This window comes from Oryx dammah, unplaced genomic scaffold, assembly GCF_014754425.2.
Source record: "Oryx dammah isolate SB20612 unplaced genomic scaffold, SCBI_Odam_1.1 HiC_scaffold_26, whole genome shotgun sequence".
Classification (NCBI taxonomy): domain Eukaryota; kingdom Metazoa; phylum Chordata; class Mammalia; order Artiodactyla; family Bovidae; genus Oryx; species Oryx dammah.
Window position 1 is genome coordinate 23,816,132 of NW_024070210.1, and position 19,864 is coordinate 23,835,995.

The following is a 19,864-nucleotide window of genomic DNA, read 5'->3' on the forward strand; positions in this document are numbered from 1 at the left end:
AAATCAGATTTACAAACTTACTTTCAGTCTACACTCAGTCTAAATTCAATAGGACAAGGTTACTAATCTTTGCTTCCTTGGGGTGAAGAGTGTTAAGTGTGAGTAACGGAATGTGAAAGGGGAAAAAAGTCATTCAGAGGAGTGTGGCAAGGGGGAAAGAAATGCAAATCAGAGGGAAAATCGAAAAACTGTACAAGCCTAAGTAAGGAAAAGGGAGAGGATAAAGGAAAGGAAAGTGGAAAGAATGAGAAAGTACAGGAAAGAAAACAAACAGGGAAAATAATTAATACTTGGTGAAAACTGCATGCCAAATTTGTATATTGTACCAGCTTCATGATTTAACAGCTCAGAGTAGAATTTTGCTGCATGTTTGCTGTATCTTTCCTCAACTCCTCATTTCCAGAGCCCCATGTCAAGCTGCCTGCTAAAATTTACATAGATGGGCCACCAGGACCACAAACATGAGCTAATAAACCATAGCAGCAGAAAGGGCCCTGAGACAGCCAGTCATGGCTTCATTCCCCAACCAATATGCACTCACGTTTGACAGCTGAGGAAACTGAGACCCAGAGAGATTAAATGACCCATTAGTGAAGCAGGACAAACAGAACCAAAATCTAGGGCCTTCAGTCCTAAGCTCAGTGTTTCACAGCTTATTTCTTCACCTTTTCCTTCCAGGTTGTCTTCCTTTTCCCAGCTTACTTCATGGACTCAGTACCTCCTAGTCATGTTGCCTCTACTTTCTTTTTTTCTCTTGTTTTCACAAGTAGATAGGTGTTAAAGCTTGTTGACTGTGTGTTCAGGTCTTTTTTCATCTCACTGCTTCTTACCTGGTCAAGACTTGGGTACCTTTCACCCAGACGTTTATAATGACGTTCTGCCTCTAACCTGCTTCAGCTTCTCTTATGGACTGCTGTCAGAGTAATCTACCTAAAATGTAATATTAATTTTTTCATTTTCGTGGCGTTTCAGTGGATTCTCCTTACGTACCAAGCAGTACTATCCAAACTCCTTAGTGTGGATTAAGACTCCTCCAGACTGGCTCCTGCCTTGCTCTCACTGCTCCTAAACTGAATATGCCCAGCACTGTACCAGCCCTGTGATTTTGCCCACTCTGTTGCTTATATTGGGCTTCCCTAATAGCTCAGTTGGTGAAGAATCTGCCTGCAATGCAGGAGACCCCGGTTTGATTCCTGGGTTGGGAAGATCTGCTTGGAGAAGGGAAAGGCTACCCACACCAGTATTCTGGCCTGGAGAATTCCATGGACTGTATAGTCCATGGGGTCACACAGAGTCGGATATTCTTGTGTCCCCTTTCCTAACACAAAGATTGCCATCTTCATATACTCCTTCATGATTTTCTCTTTTGAGGAAAAAGTATGTTCTCTACTTTTCTCTTAGAGGGCCTGTAACGTTCCGACTTACATTATTTGTGCACATGTCTTGAGGCCATTTATATGTCCTGTTATTTATTTTTAATCTCTCCCAGAGTCTGTCTCAGTGCTTCATATATAATAGATGGGCACTGAATGTTTGTTCAGTTGAACAAAATTGAGTTTGTGCCAGGAGGCAGGTGAATCAGTCACATATGAGATGAAAATGAAAGTATCAATGTCCTATATTAATTTTAAATTTCCATGGCTTAAATAAGGAGTACTTCAGAATGTATGAAGAATGTACTAATTATGTGCTCAGCTACTAATTATGTATTAAGTTATAAGGCTTTTGCTAGATTTAATATTGCCTTTAGAAAATAAGAGGAAAATATTTGCCTGTAATAGCATATCTTGGGAATTTTTACAGATTTGATTTCTTTTTGAAATAAAATTTGGGATAGAAGTTGATAGATGAAAATTCTATATACTGTGAGGGAAATTTTATATTTTTCTTATAAACTATAATAGCATTTGTTTTCAGGTTCAGTTCTATAGATTAGAATATAGGTTAAAAACCACATTATAGTGAAGCTCCTCTGGTACTTTTGGATAGTAAAGTCCAGTGAGAAGGCCCAAAGATGAATCCCATTTGTATATATAGCTTTTCTATAATCATTGGCTTAAAAAAAACTTTGAGCTAATATTTACTTACTTAACATTATATAAATTTCATGTGTACAATTTTATATATTTCTGCATGTGCTCCCCCCAAAAAATACAGGTTGATCCCCTTTCCCATTTAGTTCTCCCCACCAATCATTTTCTTTTCTTTTCTTTTGTAGGACTCCTGCAAATGTAACTAAAAAACACCTTCAAATATTTCTGGTATTTTTTCCCCCTCCTTTTTAAGTTCAATGAAATGTGATTTTGTGTTCCTTCCATGATGTTCTTTTATGTGCATGACTGGAGCAGAGGTCTCTTCTCCTCCCCAGAGGTTAGACAGTCACTCAGAAGTGGGTCAGCAGCAAGCAAGGGAAGAACTCTCCACTAGTGTTTACATGACAGCCTTTACTTCAAACAGTTGTTACCAGTTAATGATCCTGAGATGTGGGAATATGTGAAGAAAAAGCTGCCAGAAGAAAACGTTAAATTCTATCACCTGACAGCAAAGCAGAAGACAAAGACAGAAGCAGGAAGAAAAGAGGGGCTAGCAGATTTTAGATTCACCAAGAGATTGAGTTATGATCACTTCCCTTCCAAAGCAGCAGGAGTAACAGGCCATATCATGTTTGATTCCACTTGCAGAGATAGCTTGGGAGTGGTTCCTGCCCTGCAACCTGGGAGGAGAGACCTTAGAGATCCTGGGAACTAGGGAACTCTATCAGCACAGAAAAGAGCAAATTGTTGCCTACTGCTTGAAAGATAGCCTTAATGTAGTCTTTGTGGCAGTTTCTGTAGGACAGACTTTCAGAAGGAAGCAAAGACTGGAAAGGGAATGCCTCAAAATGTCTGGCTCGATTCCTTTGTTCTTAGCTACTCTGTTCTAGGGCCCTGAGGTGACTGCTTGATACCAGGGATCACAAAGAAATATGGTGGGATTTGGTCCATACCTGAAGTGTCTGAATCAGTTCTCCTGCTCCTGTAAAAATAAATAGCACATTTCAAAGTTTGGCCAGTATAACTGCAAATATTTAGAGAATTACTAGGTATGAGAAAACAACCATTCTCTAAGTACTTCAGTTCAGTTCAGTTCAGTCGCTCAGTTGTGTCCGACTCTTTGCGACCCCATGAATCGCAGCACGCCAGGCCTCCCTGTCCATCACCATCTCCCGGAGTTCACTCAGACTCGCGTCCATCGAGTCTGTGATGCCATCCAGCCATCTCATCCTCTGTCGTCCCCTTCTCCTCCTGCCCCCAATCCCTCCCAGCATCAGAGTCTTTTCCAATGTAGTAATGACATATATTTAGTAAGCCAAGGGTGCACATGTGCCCGCTAAGTTGTTTCAGTATGTCCAACTCTATACAACCCTGTGAACTGTTGCTCACCAGGCTCCTCTGTCCGTGGGATTTTGCAGGTAAGAATACTGGAGAGGGTTGTCATGCCCTCCTCCAGGGGATCTTCCCAACTCGGGGATTGACCCCCGATTCTTATATCTCCTGCAATGGCAGGTGGGTTCTTTACCACTAGTGCCATGTGGGAAGCCCCAGCCAAGGGTATTATCCATTATAATACATCTTAGAGTAAAATTACCTAAACTTATGTAACATGCAAGCTGTCCAACCTATAAAAGCCATAAAAGTGAGTTGTATGTAATTGCTCTGCTAAGTCGCTTCAGTCGTGTCCAACTCTGTGCGACCCCAGAGATGAAGACAGCAGCCCACCAGGCTCCCCTGTCTCTGGGATTCTCCAGGCAAGAACCCTGGAGTGGGTTGCCATTTCCTTCTCCAATGCATGAAAGTGAAAAGTGAAAGTGAAGTCGCTCAGTCGTGTCCAACTCCTAGCGACCCCATGGACTGCAGCCTACCAGGCTCCTCCGTCCATGGGATTTTCCAGGCAAGAGTACTGGAGTGGGGTGCCATTGCCTTCTCCATGTATGTAATTACATATAATCTATTTTTATTGTGGCTATCACCTGTCACTCAATGAGGCTGTAAGGATCCCTATCATGCTACATCTCCAGACCCTAAAAACTCATTTGGGGTCGAGACTGAAAGAAGCTAACTGCTGCTGTTCAGGGGTTTCTGTAAATGGAGTCAGTTGCATTGGGAATATACGCTCTTATAGACACGTGGGGTATATTCTGGAATGGATGGGTGCCAGGGTTTGCAGTTGCCCACCTCTGCTAGCTGTTCATCACAATCTTGGTGGCCTTGATGGGAATCTTCTAGGTGAATAACCTCAATCATTCATCCAAGTTATTACAATTTCTTATAGCTTAGTGGATATAAAGTAGGGGACTAGCTGTCAGTTTTTTGGACTATTTTACTTTCAGAGATATCTTTGGATAAAGGCTGTTTTCTGCATACCTGATACCTTTTTAAAATTTTTTAATCTTTTGACCATGCTACATGGCCTGTGGGATCTTAGTTCTCAGACCAGGTATCCAACCTCCTATCCTGGCAACATGGAATCTTAACCACTGGACCAACCTGGCAAGTCCCTGTATGTCTGACTTTTAAAATTAAAATCAATAATTAAAATACTTATTTCCTTAACCTAGTGAATGCTAAAATATGAACTTATGTCAGTTAATTTTCACCAAATCTTTGTTTCTTGGCTATACTGTAATAGCTATTTTGGAAGTTTTGCTGTTTGAGTAAGAGGTTATAGGAAGAATAATTATCCTTATATAATATCTTCTCAGATAAAATACAAAGAAATAATTCTGATCCATTTAGAGGATCTGGCAAATTCATGCAGTTCAAATTCTTTAGTGAATCTTTCAAATGTAAAGGTTAAATTAGTAATTTTCTGAGAAGTTTGCAAATACTCATAACCTTTACCAAATGGGTCTGGTGATTTAAATAAGGTTGAGTTTAATGATAAAAGTTTTCAATAGACTGGTATCAAATAAGTGTACTTTAAAAGAGTAGGCACAAACTAAAATGAAGCCTGCCATTATCCTCTTTAAAACAAAGGGAAGAGTCACAGTAACACTATTGCCAAGGTATGAAAAGGAATATAAATGCTCTATAAAGTAAATCCTTCATTTCTAAAGTACCCAAAGTGACATTATAGAACTTTCCATAGTATTTCACTCATCTATATTTAAATTGTTCAATTTACATTTTAAAGGCCAATGAATTTGAGCGCAAAATACTCAACAAGGTCATTGTTTAATTTTTTTTTTTCATTGTTTCAAAGTACACGGTTAGAAAGGTGTCACCGAAATCCATGGTCTTGGAGAAGAAAAATATACACTAGAATTCATTTATCACTCTCACAGTATCCTGACTTAATCCTACAAATATCCCAGGACTAAGTATCAGTGAATCCCATTCTGTTCTTTGATTTTATTACATCTTTCAATTATAATGAACATTCTCAAATTAGGCTCTAGCTAGTAATTATGTTCCTGATGTAAATAGGCAATAAAATATAATCTATGCTTGATTAAATTGGACTTAAGAGGATTAGTTAGAACCAAAATTCATTTTTTGCTTTGTTTTTTAAATCTATTTCTTTCTTTCTTTACAGTAGAGTCAGCAGATAAATGATACAGGAAGCTGAGAGACTAAAAGGCAGAGCCTGGAAGATTTTGGGATTTGCTAACTAAGATCCTTTGTAATCTTTAAAATCCTAAGATTTTTGCTATTTATATAGGCATTCATTTTCTCATTTCTAATACTGAGCATAACAGTGAGAGTAACAAAACTTCACACTTGCAGATCACTTCAACCTAGAAACAAGTTATCCTTACAATTTTTAACGTTTTAAAATGTTACGAGCAGTCTAATGCTCAGAGAATTTTTAGGGAGGTGAGGCTTTTCTGTATGTAACAGTGGATACATGTCAGTGTGCATATGTCAAAACCCATAAAACTGTACAAGATAGAGAGTGAACCTTAAACTAGGGACTATAGTTAATAATAATATATGTTCTGTTCATTAACTGTTAACAAAGGTACCACACTAATGCAAGTGTTACCAACAGGGCAAACGGGATGAGGGACAGGATGAGGGAGGGCAAGGAGGCGGCAGTGGTGTGGGTGTCGGGTTGTATATACCACATGCTCGATTATTCTGTAAATCTAAAACTGTACCTTAAAAATGTTTATTATTTTTTAAAGATTTTTTTAAGGCACTAAAGTTAATCCAGTGCTTCAGGGCATCCATTATTTGCAAAAGGGTGAGGAAAGAAGAAGTTGAAATGATTTAAACAGTTAACCTTGTTAAGATTTTGAAATTGTGTGTTTCTGAAAGCTTAGACAGGGGCAGGTCAGAATTTGAGACATATTGAATGAAATAAAGCAGAGGAAGATGTCAGAATGATCACACCTGATTAATTACTGTTTGGGAAAAATTGCTAGACTGTATGGATCCATTTTTATCTCATTTGTTTTTTAGAAATCTTATGCTTTTCTCTGAAAGTCATACTTGTACATAGCAGAAAGTACATTTCCTGCTGAGTGGCACCTGCTTCTATACCTTTGTTTCTTACATTCTTTGTCTTTCCCTCACTCCTTCTCACTGATGATTACTTTTTAATTTAATTTATTTTTAATTGAAGGATAATTGCTTTACAATAGTCTTGGATTTTGCCATATATCAACATGAATCAGCCATAGGTATACATATGTTTCCTCTCTCTTATAACTCCCTCCCACCTCCCACCTCTCACCCCTCTAGGTTGTCAAACCAGAGCCCTGGTTTGAGTTCTATCAAACATTTACAGAAGAGCTAACACCTATGCTTCTGAAGCTATTGCAAAAAATTTTAGAGGAAGAATACCCTCAAACTCATTTTATGAGGCCCACCAACACCCTGATTGGAGAAGGCAATGGCACCCCACTCCAGTACTCTTGCCTGGAAACTCCCATGGATGGAGGAGCCTGGTAGGCTGCAGTCCATGGGGTCTCGAAGAGTCAGACACGACTTCACTTCCACTTTTCACTTTCATGCATTGGAGAAGGAAATGGCAACCCACTCCAGTGTTCTTGCCTGGAGAATCCCAGGGATGGGGGAGCCTGGTGGGCTGCTGTCTCTGGGGTTGCACAGAGTCGGACATGACTGAAGTAACTTAGCAGCAGCAGCAGCAGCAAGCAACACCCTGATACCAAAATCAGACAAGGATACCACAAAAAAGAGAGAAAATTACAGGCTAATATCACTGATGAACATAGACACAAAAATCTTCAACAAAATACTAGCCAACCAAACCTAACAGTGCATTAAAAGGATCATTAACCACAGTTAAGTGGGATTTATCCCAGGGATGCAAGGATTTTCCCAGTATTCAGTGTGATATACCACATCAACAGATTAAAGAATAAAAACCATATGATCATCTCAGTAGATGCAGAAAATTTTGGACAAAACTCAACACTCATTTATGATAAAACTCCAGGAGCTGGGCATAGAGGGAATTTACCTCAACCGAATAAAGACCATTACTTTGCCAACAAAGGTCCGTCTAGTCAAGGCTATGGTTTTTCCAGTGGTCATGCATGGATGTGACTGTTGGGCTATAAAGAAAGCTGAGCACTGAAAAATTTATGCTTTTGAATTGTGTTGTTGGATAAGACTCTTGAGAGTCCCTTGGACTGCAAGATCCAACCAGTCCATCCTAAAAGAAATCAGTCCTGAATGTTCATTGAAGGACTGATGTTGAAGCTGAAACTCCAATAGTTTGGCCACCTGATGCAAAGAACTGACTCATTGGAAAAGACCCAGATGCTAGGAAAGATTGAAGGCGGGAGGAGAAGGGGATGACAGAGGATGAGTTGGTTGGATGGCATCACCGACTCAATGGACATGAGTTGAGTAAACTCTGGGAGTTGGCAATGGACAGGGAAGCCAGGCTTTGCTGCAGTCCATGGGGTGGCAAAGAGTCAGATACAACTAGCCACTGAACTGAACTGAACTGAATAAAGGCCAAGACTGCAAGGAGATCAAACCAGTCAATCCTAAGGGAAATCAATCTTAAATATTCATTGGAAGGACTGATGCTGAAGTTCCAATACTTTGGGCACCTGATGCGACGAGCTGACTCATTAGAAAAGACCCTGAGGCTGGGAAGGCACGAGAAGAGGATGACAGAGGGCGAAATGGTTGGATGGCATCACCGACTCAATGGACATGAGTTGGAGCAAGCTCCAGGAGATGGTGATGGACAGGGAAGCCTGGTATGCTTCAGTCCATGGGGTCCCAAAGAGTCGAACACAACTGAGTAACTGAACAACAAAGAATGAAAAACCCACAATTAACATTACTCTCAGTGGTGAAAAGCTGGAAGCATTTCTTCTAAGATCAGGAAACAAGACAAGTATGTCCACTCTCACCACTTTAATTCAACATAATTTTGGAAGGCCTAGCTGTGGTGATCGGAGAAGGCAATGGCACCCCACTCCAGTACTCTTGCCTGGAAACTCCCATGGATGGAGGAGCCTGGTAGGCTGCAGTCCATGGGGTCGCTGAGTCAGATACGACTGAGCGACTTCACTTTCACTTTTCACTTTCATGCATTGGAGAAGGAAATGGCAACCCACTCAAGTGTTCTTGCCTGGAGAATCTCAGGGACGGGGGAACCTGGTGGGCCGCCATCTCTGGGGTCACACAGAGTCGGACACAACTGAAGCGACTTAGCAGCAGGAGCAGCAGCTGTGGCTATCAGAGAAGAAAATGCAGTGAATTGATTTTAAATATATTTTTTAATGCAAATTTCAGAACATCTGGTCACATAGGAAAATTTTCTGAAGTGGACTTCCTTGAATTTGAACTGATAGTTCTTCCTATGGCTATGAAGAGAAACCCTCATTTTGGTTCTTGGGCCTTAGAAGAAGCACTCACAAGAGAGGACTCCTTGCTCAATCCGACTTTGTTTCTAGGACTGGCTTCTCATAAGGCAACAGTCCTCAAACATGGTTGTACATTAGAACCACTTGGAGGCTTTTTACAACACAAAATGATGAGCTCATCTCAAGAGTTTACCAGCCATACATTAAGAACCACTGATATAGAAACCCTCGCTAGGACACAACGCTTTGCTTAAGCAGACCACCAAAATCATAATTTGAAATTGAAATTGAAATCATATTGAAATTGAATTGAAATTGACCATTGAAATCATAATCGAGATCCAGCAACACCTGGAATGTATTGATACTTGGATGTAGAGGCTCCAGAACTGTGAGAAATGTGGCTTCCCAGGAGCTAAAGAGTAAAAAAATGTTACTCTGACTTCAAGGTTTGTGAATCTTCTAAGGATCATCCATATTCCTTTGCTTCCGTGGATCCCTACTTAGCTGGGAAGAAGGTGAAAAAGAGAGTTTTGAATGATTACCCCTCAGTCGATTAAGATTTTTTTCCTGACAGAACAGGTAACTTTCTTTTATCCTTGGTGTTGGAAATGAATTAATAGTGACAATCTTGACCATTTACTGAACACCTAACATGGCCCTCTTATAACTGTTACACAGTCAATCATCTTGAAACTCCATTCCACCAGCGCTCCACCGTTTCTTCAGATCTCTGCCCTTCCTCAGAGAAGCAGTCCCTGACCACTTATATAAAATAGACCTACTCCCTCTTCAGATGCTTCTGTTACTTTTTGTTTTCTCACAGCACATTCCAGCTGGCATAATACACTCTATTTGACTATTATCTATACCCTCCACTAGAATGAAACTCTGCATGACTTATTTTCACTGATGTATGCCCAGTCTCCAGCACACAGAAGATGGTCAGTAAATATTATTGAATGAATGAATGACTCATACCTTTAAAAAGTTTGTTTCCCTGTTTTCCCCTGTTCCTTTTTATATTTAAAAAGAACTTAGACATAATTCATTACATTCCTGATTTTCATTCTTGCTAATATAGCATTTAGATCTTTATGATTTTCTCTGGTTTCTTGATAGCTGTTACTCCAGAATAAACATATTAACTTTTATTTTTATAATACCACAGTGTCTCTCACATTCATCTTGTAATTTATAATTATAAAAATATTTTTTCAGATTATTCAGTTATTCATTGGAAGTATAGAAAAGTGTAAGGGACATGTAAAGAAGAAAATAGAAGTGTAAAGATAAAAGTACCCATAATTACTCCAGATAATCAATGGCCCTAACTCCAAAATGTGGACACCATGATTCTATTTTATTTCCTTCAGCACACACCATCTATACCAGGCAAATAGCTCAGAATGCCAACTGAATGGTGTAAGAAGTTGGTGCGAAAATAAAAATTAGACAAGGTTAAACAAAATATGGATTATTGAGTTGATTATGTTATCATTCATATGTCTGAGATTATGTTATCATTCATATGTCATTCGTATGTCTGAGAATCTTCCATGACAAATGCCTGAGTTGCAGGGACTTTATTTACTTTTCCTTTATTTTTGGTCTAACCACACAACATGTGGGATCTTATTTCCCTGACCAGGGATTGAACCCAAGCCCCCTAGATTGGAAGGGCATAGTCTTAACCAATGGACTGCCAGGGAAGTCCTGCAGGGACTTTAAAGCCTGCACTTATTTACGCTTTTCATATCTTAGCATCATTTGGCATCTCCCTGCTTCACATACCTGGATTCTTCAGCCTTGAGAGTTGTGCTTTCAGAGTCCATTGTCCTTATTTCAGAGGGTCTGTTGCTCTCTTTGGACTTGTCTGTCTCATCTTCTTCTGGAGTCAAGGTAGTTTGAAAACATCTTTCACCTTCGAAAGTCAGTGTTAGGTTTGAGATGGTGACATGTTTTGAGGATTCTCTAAACTCATTCTTACTTTTTGTATCTCGTAAACACCCAGACTTCAGAATGTTTTCCATTTTTTCCTTTGAAAATAACAAGCAGCCGCAAATCAGGTAACAGAAGAGCATCACACAGAAACAGATTATTTATGAAGCAGTAATCATGTCATTCATATTTACTGAGTGCCCTCGAGTGCACAAGCACAGTGATGAAGGGATGAGGCTTGGTGTTGCACAGCTGTTGAGAGGAGCCTAGGTGGGCACTGGAGGCTGGCGGCACGGGGACCCGACACAGCACATTCGAAACCTCACACGGTCACGCACACCAGTGGCACCTCAAGAAGGAAAGTTCAGACTCAGTCACAGGGCTTCCTCTCCCTCAACTGGCAGGGAAAGGAAGGTTTTCTAGAAATGTCTTGCCGCCGATTGTTCCCCATCCAAAGTTGCTCTTGACTTAAGAGCATCTAATAGGTGACAGGAGTTGGAGGTTCATAAAAATACTAAAGAATGTTTTTCAAAAGACCTAAAATTTAGTATTCTAGTATCTCAGCCATTCTCCTAGTGTCCCTGGCGTCTGTTTTTAGCACCACTGCTCTGCCGCTCCTTGCCTCTCCCAGACTCTCTCTCAGGCCTCAGAGCCATAGGCCAGCTGGTCTGAAAGATTCTGTCTGTCTAATATCCCTGACATCTGCGCCTTCTCCCCCCTTTGGTCATTACCTAGTCCACCACCTCTATACTGTTCTTTGAAAATAATGCAGTAATCTTCTTTAAAAATTAAACATTTTTTCTGACAATGAAAGTAACATATATTTTTCATAGAATATTTAGAAAATCCTAAAAGATATACAGTGAAAGGGAAAAAATTATTGCTTCTTGATGCCACAGGCCAGAAATAACTACTGTGGTACATTTCATTCTGGTCTTTTTCTCCATTTATTTATTTTGAATGTGCCTGTTTTGTGATCTTATTGCAGTGCTGTAGCCCATATTTTTCACTTTAAAATTTACTATAAAAATCTCCCTATGTTATTAAAAACTTTGTAAAGCTACTTGAATTTTTCTAATTAAAAATTATTTTTATTATAAGAAGCAGAACATTCAGAAACCTGTAAAGAAGAAAACATCAATTGCTTATAAGACCACAACCTAGAAATAAATTATTAACAATATGACTTTCTCCTCTCCTATTGTCTGTGTATACACTTGCATTTTTATGTAATAAGGATGTGAAAGTTGCTCAGTCGTGTCTGACTTTTGGAACCCCATGGAGTATACAGTCCATGGAAATCTCTAGGCCAGAATACTGGAGTGGGTAGCCTTTCCCTTCTCCAGGGATCTTCCTGACCTAGGGATCGAACCCAGTTTTCCTGCACTGCAGGCGGATTCTTCCTGCATTGTAGGCAGATTCTTTATCAGCTGAGCCACAAGGGAAGCCCAAGAATACTGGAGTGGGTAGCCTATCCCTTCTCCAAAGGATCTTCCCAACCCAGGAATTGAACTGGAGTCTCTTGCATTGCAGGCGGATTCTTTACCAACTGAGCTATCAGGGAAGCCCAGAAATAACTATTAACAACATGACTTTATCCCCCTCCTATTATCTATGTATACAGTTGCATTTTTATGTAATAAGGATTGTAACTTTTAGTTCACTTTTCATTCAGCTTTATATCATAAACATTTTTCCAAGTAAAGAAAAATTCTCCAACAGTTTTAGCAGCTATGGAGTACTTGTTCATTTAACCCAGTATTTACTGAGTGGATATAATCTTGTCCCTCACTTTGGTTGCTCCTGAATGATATAAACATGGCACACGCCCTTTATGGTTTAAATTCATTTAGCCCTTCCTCTGTGGTGGATGTTTAGGTTACTTCTTCATTATCATTATTTTATTTTTATAAACATAGTATAGATGTGGTACAGTTAACACCTTTATAGCTAGATCCTCATTCTTATTGATGATTAATTCCTTAAGATTAATCTTACAATGTGAGAGGCCTGGGTTCGATCCCTGGGATGGGAAGATTCCCTGGAGAAGGAAATGGCAACCCACTCCAGTACTCTTGCCTTGAAAATCCCATGGACGGAGGAGCTTGGTGCAGGCTACTATCCATGGGGTCACAAAGAGTCGGGCACGACTAAGCGACTTTACTAATTCCTTAAGAAAGTTTCTTAAAAGTGAAATCACTGCGTCAAAGGGTGTCAACATTTCTAGGTTCTTGACTCATAATGATTTCAAGAAAGTTTGTTCTAATTCTCACCCTGCCATGAATCTTTAGAAACTCCAAGATGACCCCAACTTTACTAATGCTGACTGTGTTGATCTCTTATTTAACAGCTTTATGGATGAAATATTTTTTTTGTTTGCATTTTCTTATTACTAGTGAGATTAAACTTTTCCACTAACCTTAGTAGCTAGTGGTTTCTTCTGTGAAATGTCCATCTTGGCCCTCTGTCATTTTTCCATCCTGGGCCCCATGGGGATTTCTCAGCTACAGTCTACACACCAATCTCTTTACCTACAATCCATCCTGCCGTCAGAATAATCTTTTAAAAACACAGCCCCTTCACTCCCTTACACAGAGCTTTTGTGGCTAAGGTTTGTTCAAAGACAGAGTCTACACTTCTTATTTTGGCGTTTAAGATTTGCAAGCAATTTTCCAATCCTATATCTTAATATTTTCCACATATATTATGCTGCAGCCAAACTGATATATTGTTGGATATGGCTCTGTGTTTTTCTACTTTCTGGCCATTTCTAAAGCTGCTCACTTCTTTGGGGAATTTATTTTCTTATTTTCATCCTCACTTTTACTGATTGAAATTTCACCCCATCCTTCAGTGTACTTCATACATTTGTGCACATTTAAACCTTAATATAACCCTTACATGATATTAATATCCTCATTTGAGAGATGCATGTTCAGTGACTCGGCCAAACTAACATGAAGCCGGCAGGGAAGGATTCCAACCCAGGACTTTTGACTCTGATACCGAAGTTCTTTTGATCCTCCCATGCCTCCTGATACAGGGTTAAGTTCTATGGTATGGATGGTCACTGCCTATTTCAGGGGACATCTTATAACTCTTTTATGCAGGGGTTCAGGGATCAGATCTCATTCTTAATGTTAGGTTAATCAGAGTAAGTTCCATACTGTTTCAATAATCAGTGTCATGAAGCTCACCAAAGAGAGTGAAAGAGAGTAATTATTAGAGAATGAAAGTCTTTCATGTCACATACCTTTTCCTCTTGCTTGGCCTTGAGTATGTCATCATTTTCAAACACCACCCTGACCCCTGAGCTTGCCGTGACTTCACAGATGTCTGTGACTTCCGTGACTTCTGTGACAATATTTATATCTGGGGCCTCAGTGACCTCATTTTCTGGAATGTCTGTGACGTCGGTGACATCGGTGATGTCTGTGAATTCCGAGAAATCAATGCTTTCTACATCGTTGTTGGGGTTTGAACACGTGGACAGGTGTGAGGTCTGTATGGCGGGGAAAGCTGCTATATCCATGATGTCCACTGAGCCTGTGATGTCTGTGCTGTTTGTGATTTCCGAGAGGCTGGAGACTTCCGACACTTTGGAAGCTTTGGCTTTCTCCTTATTCAAGAGGGAGATGAGCTCTACCCACTGACAGAACAGGGTGTCTTGTTTGCATGCAGGGGCGCAGAGCTGAAGGTAGTAGGCTCGGCCACTCACCAGCTTTACTTTGATGCGCATATTCTCGGCATCATGTACAGAGAGGGTCACAAACTGCAGAGGGAGAAACCTGCAGACAAATGCAAATATCATCTGGAGGCCTGATTGGAAACTATCACAAGGCCTTTCCTGTTATAGACGTTTGTGGGGTGAGACAGGACACCAGGTGTGTCTCTCAAACAGGTTTGGGGAGGAGCTGGCATGGGATGGGGCAGGACCTTCTTGTGGCCACATGTTCCCAGGTCTGGCTCATGGTTTTTGAGGCTAAAAACCTTGATTTTTCATACATATAATCAGGCTCCTGAAGACCAACTCACCTGAATCATGCTCCTAAGATTATCAACTAGTACATCAGCTATTTATTACTTATTTAGGAGAAATTGTCCCATTTAGTTAGTCCTGCAAGGTTGAGACAGAGTGGTTTGCTGTGGGTCCTACAGCAAGTTGGTGGATTGAGACAAGAACAGAACTAATCCTGATGGAAGTTGGGATGGTGGGGGAGGAAGCTCCTGATCATTCAGTTCAGTCGCTCAGTCGTGTCCGACTCTTTGCGACCCCATTGACTGCAGCACGCCAGGCTTCATTTTATATAATTAATTAATTAATTTGGTTGTGCCAGGTCTTAGCTGCAGCATGTGGGACCTTCATTCCCTGAACAGGGATTGAACCCAAGCGTCTGCATTGGGAGTGTGGACTTAGCCACTGGATCACCGAGGAAGTCCCCTAGGTTTAATTTTTGAGAAGTTAAATGTGAACCAATTGTTTTGACTGCCAGGTTGTCAGACTACCTCCCCAGACTCTAAGGATGTGACTCTGTCATCTGTAGCAGGAAACAAATGAGGAGCACTTAGCATCTGTGTTTCTAGTCTCATCTCCTCCAGGGTAAAGGGTCTTTTTCTGACAGGTCGTGAACCTCTTTCCTTTGTAACTCACCTGGTGAGCACCAGATTTTCTGGAGAAGGAGATGTCAGGAGACTTTTAAATAGGGGTTCTGAATCTTTCTGGGCGGTGGGTGTTAGATGAGCCAGCAACATCATGTTAGGGGTCTTGATGGTGGGACTGGAAGAGCAGATGCCTACGGTCACCCAGTTGGCTCGGTTATGAAGGTAAATGGATTCACCTCTCCTGTTGACCTGAGGCAGAGAAGAGGAAGAGGGAAGTTCTGATAAGGTCTGTGGCCTCAACAACCTCACTTACCCAAACAGTGTAGGAATAAAGGAGAGATGAACCATGATTCTATAAAGAAAACTGAGTGCCAAAGAACTGATGCTTTTGAACTGTGGTGTTGGAGAAGACTCTTGAGAGTGCCTTGGACTGCAAGGAGATCCAACCAGTCCATCCTAAAGGAGATCAGTCCTGGGTGTTCACTGGAAGGACTGGTGGTGAAGCTGAAACTCCAATACTTTGACCACCTGATGCAAAGAGCTGACTCACTGGAAAAGACCCAGATGCTGGGAAAGATTGAAGGCGGGAGGAGAAGGGGACGACAGACAATGAGATGGTTGGGTGGCATCACCAACTCAATGGACATGAGTTTAAGAAAACTCCAGGAAGTTGGTGATGGACAGGGAGGCCAGGTGTGCTGTGATTCATGGCGTCGCCAAGAGTCAGATACAACTCAGCAACTGAACTGAACTGAACTGAACCATGATGCTTTTGCTCATGTGACTTCTTGGGGATATCACATGGTCCCTGATCTCTGTGGTCCACTGGGGAAGATGAACATTAAACAAGTATGTCACTAAGTGTCTTAAGTGTTATTGAGCACAAGTTCAGGGTACTGTGCTGTGGGGTGCATGACAGAAAACTTGACTTAGTGGGAAAGAAGGTAGGTACTTGTGTAATTACCTTTCTCAGAGAAGATATAAGTTTATTATAAATTGTAGCAAACAATTTACAGTCATATACTGTTCTATGTTGTACTCCATACAGCCAATTGGTTCTCACAGAAGTCAAACTCTTGTATCCATAACCCCAAGATAATAGTAAAATGTAGTAGAATGAATGATGAATTTTGAGTATTTGTTGCCTTTGTTTTGAATATAGTTTTATTTATAAGGTTATGCTATTTAATTCTTAATGATGTTTGTGTTTAACAACTGACTTGTAAACTTCCTGAACTCTTACCAATCAGCCAGCTCGGTACACCCTGGCCATAGTGTCAAAAAGGTCCCTAGAGGAAGGGCCTCTAAATCAGACCTGAGCAACGTGGGACATGGACTGGCTGGGCACCCAGGAGAATCTCTGCTGGCTGGAGGAGGAGGAGACGGGAAAGTGGGTGGACAGGGACGTGAAGGAAGCCAGAGAGGGAAAACACTTGGTTTCTCAGCTGCATATTAACTGCTGCAAAAAAGTAAATTACCGAAAAACTAATATATTTAGAAGGAGATTGTAGCCTACACTATTGATTACCTACCCAAAGCCGTGCTCCTATTCTTCCTGATTAATAGAATTCTGGTTTTGTCTAGGATCCACCCCTCAGGGATGGTGACCCCAGCTGATGAGTGAACTCCTCATCCACCCAAACTAGTCATGGTGGTCCCATCCCCTGGCCAGTGATTGCTCTCTGCAGGGGCATGTGACTGAGGCCTGTCCCATGGGACCGAGCCTCCTGGTGGCTCTGGGAAAGGGTTCTCAGCTCTCACAGTTGCAGAGATGAGAGGCCCCTTCTGTTGCTGGCAGCTGTCACGTCCTGCTCACATGTGATGTCCTGAAGGGAGAAATTTGTAGGTAACAGGACAAAAAGAGAGAAGCTGGGACCCTGATGGCTCCTGCAAATGAGTCACAGCCCTGTGGTTCTTTCAATCTGTATCTGTGTTAGTCGCTCAGTTGTGTCCAACTCTTTGTGACCCCATGGACAATAGCCCACCAGGCTCCTCTGCCAATGAGATTCTCCAGGCAAGAATACTGGAGTGGGTAGCCATTCCCTTCTCCAGGGGGTCTTCCCGACCCAGGGATCAAACCTGGGTCTCCTGCATTGCAGGCAGACTCCTTACATCTGAGCCACCACTTTACTCGAGATAATCAGTGTTCTTTTTTGCTCACACTTGAATCAGGTCCTTGATAACTTGCTGCCAAAGATATAGCAATCACAAGAGGTTGTGTGTGTTGAAGGGAGTAACTTATCTAGTTACGACATGGGGAAATATCTAAGTTATCGAAAGTTATGACTTCGATATGTTATGACTGCCCCCCCCCACCCAGTGTTCATTAAAGCTCGAAAATGCTTATTTGAGAAAGGTGCAGAAGAAAAATAAAAATATTATTAGGAAAGAAGCACACAGAAGGTGAATTAAATCAAAACATGACATCACATGCGTTTTGGGGTATGACTTAAACATTAGTATCCTTTGAGGCGTCACCTCCCCCACTATGACTTCTTGGGGATGAAGAGCTCTCCCATCAGTGCAGAGGACATGTGTATGTTGTCATTTCTTTGTAGAATCAGCTGAGGAGCTGCTTAAATGGGTGTGTTTTGTGTCTGACTTTGTTGTGACACTTTAAGAGGTTTCAGGGTAGGCCCTACATCATTTAATTCAGTTCTCCATTTCTCTGTCTGGATTTTTTTTCTTTTCTTTTTTGGCACCTCAGAGCATGCGAAACTTCCAGGACCAGGGGTCAAAAATGTGCCCCTGCAGTGGAAGGCCTGAATCATAACCACTGGACCAGTATGGAACCCACGGTCTGAATAGTTTAATGTTGAATGTTTAGAGGAATTTAGAACCGCTCCCAAATGCATTGAAGTTTAGTTTCATTCATAATGTAGGTACATTTTTAGGAGAAGGAAACTTCTCTCCTTGATACAACTTAACAAGTATATTTTCCTTCAAAACTAAGAAGGAAAATGCATTTTAATCCCTAGTTGTATCATAGATATTATTCTTTAAAATGTCTCCTAAGTTAAGAAAGGAGTTATCTGAATGCTTTTCTGTGGCAGAATGTTTTAAAATGATTATACTTTCTTTGTCTAATTTTGGGAAGATTATAGAATAATTTCAGTAGAATTGGGACAGAATTTCTAGGTTAGAGTTTGTTGGGAAAATTTGAAATGAATTTTCCTTTTACGTTATAATTAATTTAGATTGTTTGAAGTTCCCAAACTATCCCCTTTAATTCTATCACACAGTGCCTTTTAAAATATTAAAACAAATTTTCCAACCTTTTCCATTGTCTTTGAGAAAATTAATTATTGAGGTTATCATAACTTAATTCAGGGTTTAATTATCATTTACCTGGATAAAATTGCTCTCTAATATGGGAAGAGATACAAAAGGCGCATATTCTCCTCCATTCAACATATTTTGAAGCTCTCCTGGATCCTTGGAGTCTGGGACACAGATGTCATCTTTCTTGTCGATCCTTGTGGGAGATTTCCTGTTATTCTTCTTCATTGTGCTTACGTATAAACCTCAGGAAAATGAAGGAATAGACGTACAATGAATAGAGACAGAGAACAGACAATGAATAGGACAGAATGTTCTTATTCATTAATTCAACATATTTTATCGACATTGATGGTATTCTAGGCACTGTGCTGGGCACTGGAGATCCATCTGAATCAGACTGATAATACGCCTGCCCTCATACATATTTCCTATTGGGTTAGATGGCAAAGAATCTGCCTGCAATGTAGGAGACCCAGGTTTGATCCCTGGGTTGGGAAGATCCCCTGGAGAAGGCAATGGTAACCCACTCCAATATTCTTGCCTGAAGAAACCCATGGACAGAGGAGCTTGGCGGGCTATATAGTCCATGGGGTTGCAAAGAGTCGGATACGACTGAGCGACTAACACTTTCACTTACATGTAGGTTACTCTCTCTGGAGAGACAGAGTAAGCAAGTGAAAAAGAAAATGTTGGATGATAAGAGTTACAAAGACTCTGGATCAGATCCATGTGACAAAAAGTGTCTGGGGTGTCATGCTAGCAACAGGAATTAGGGTGGTGAGGGGAAGACTCTCAGCATATATCCCCTTACACAAACCATTATTTTCTATCTTCCTAAATAATGCTACCACTATGCTTCCCGTATTGCATAGGTCTCAAGCCCTTGTATTGTGAGTAGAGTATCGAAGCCATACTAACCTGAGACCATTTCTTCCTAAAACATTCAGCTATGACTGAGGCTTAGTGAACAGTGGATTCTGTCTAGTCACTGACAGCTGTGCATCTCCTGCTGTGTCTCTGCTCTCTCTCACAACTGCTTCAACAAACACAGTGGCTGTACATCATTGGATTTGATCTTTCATCTGCCAGAAATCACAGAATTCCAACAAGGGAACAAGGCCCCAGAAGGCAATTCTGTTCAAGCCTTCAAAAGATCACTCGTTCCCCTTCACAAACTCCATGCCAGTTCAGAGGAAGGGTCCTTAA

At 40.9% G+C, this 19,864-nt stretch overlaps 1 protein-coding gene across 1 annotated transcript; it reads right to left on the bottom strand.

The window, feature by feature from the left end:
• Positions 1-2,907: 2,907 nt before the first annotated feature.
• Positions 2,908-18,883, bottom strand: FAM71D (family with sequence similarity 71 member D). The gene is made up of 5 exons (XM_040226249.1): positions 18,725-18,883; positions 15,426-15,625; positions 14,028-14,562; positions 10,628-10,872; positions 2,908-3,015 (listed from the first exon to the last, which is right to left on the bottom strand). Exons 1-5 carry the CDS (start codon positions 18,881-18,883, stop codon positions 2,910-2,912), a joined length of 1,245 nt encoding a protein of 414 aa, XP_040082183.1. The 3' UTR covers positions 2,908-2,909.
• Positions 18,884-19,864: the final 981 nt, after the last annotated feature.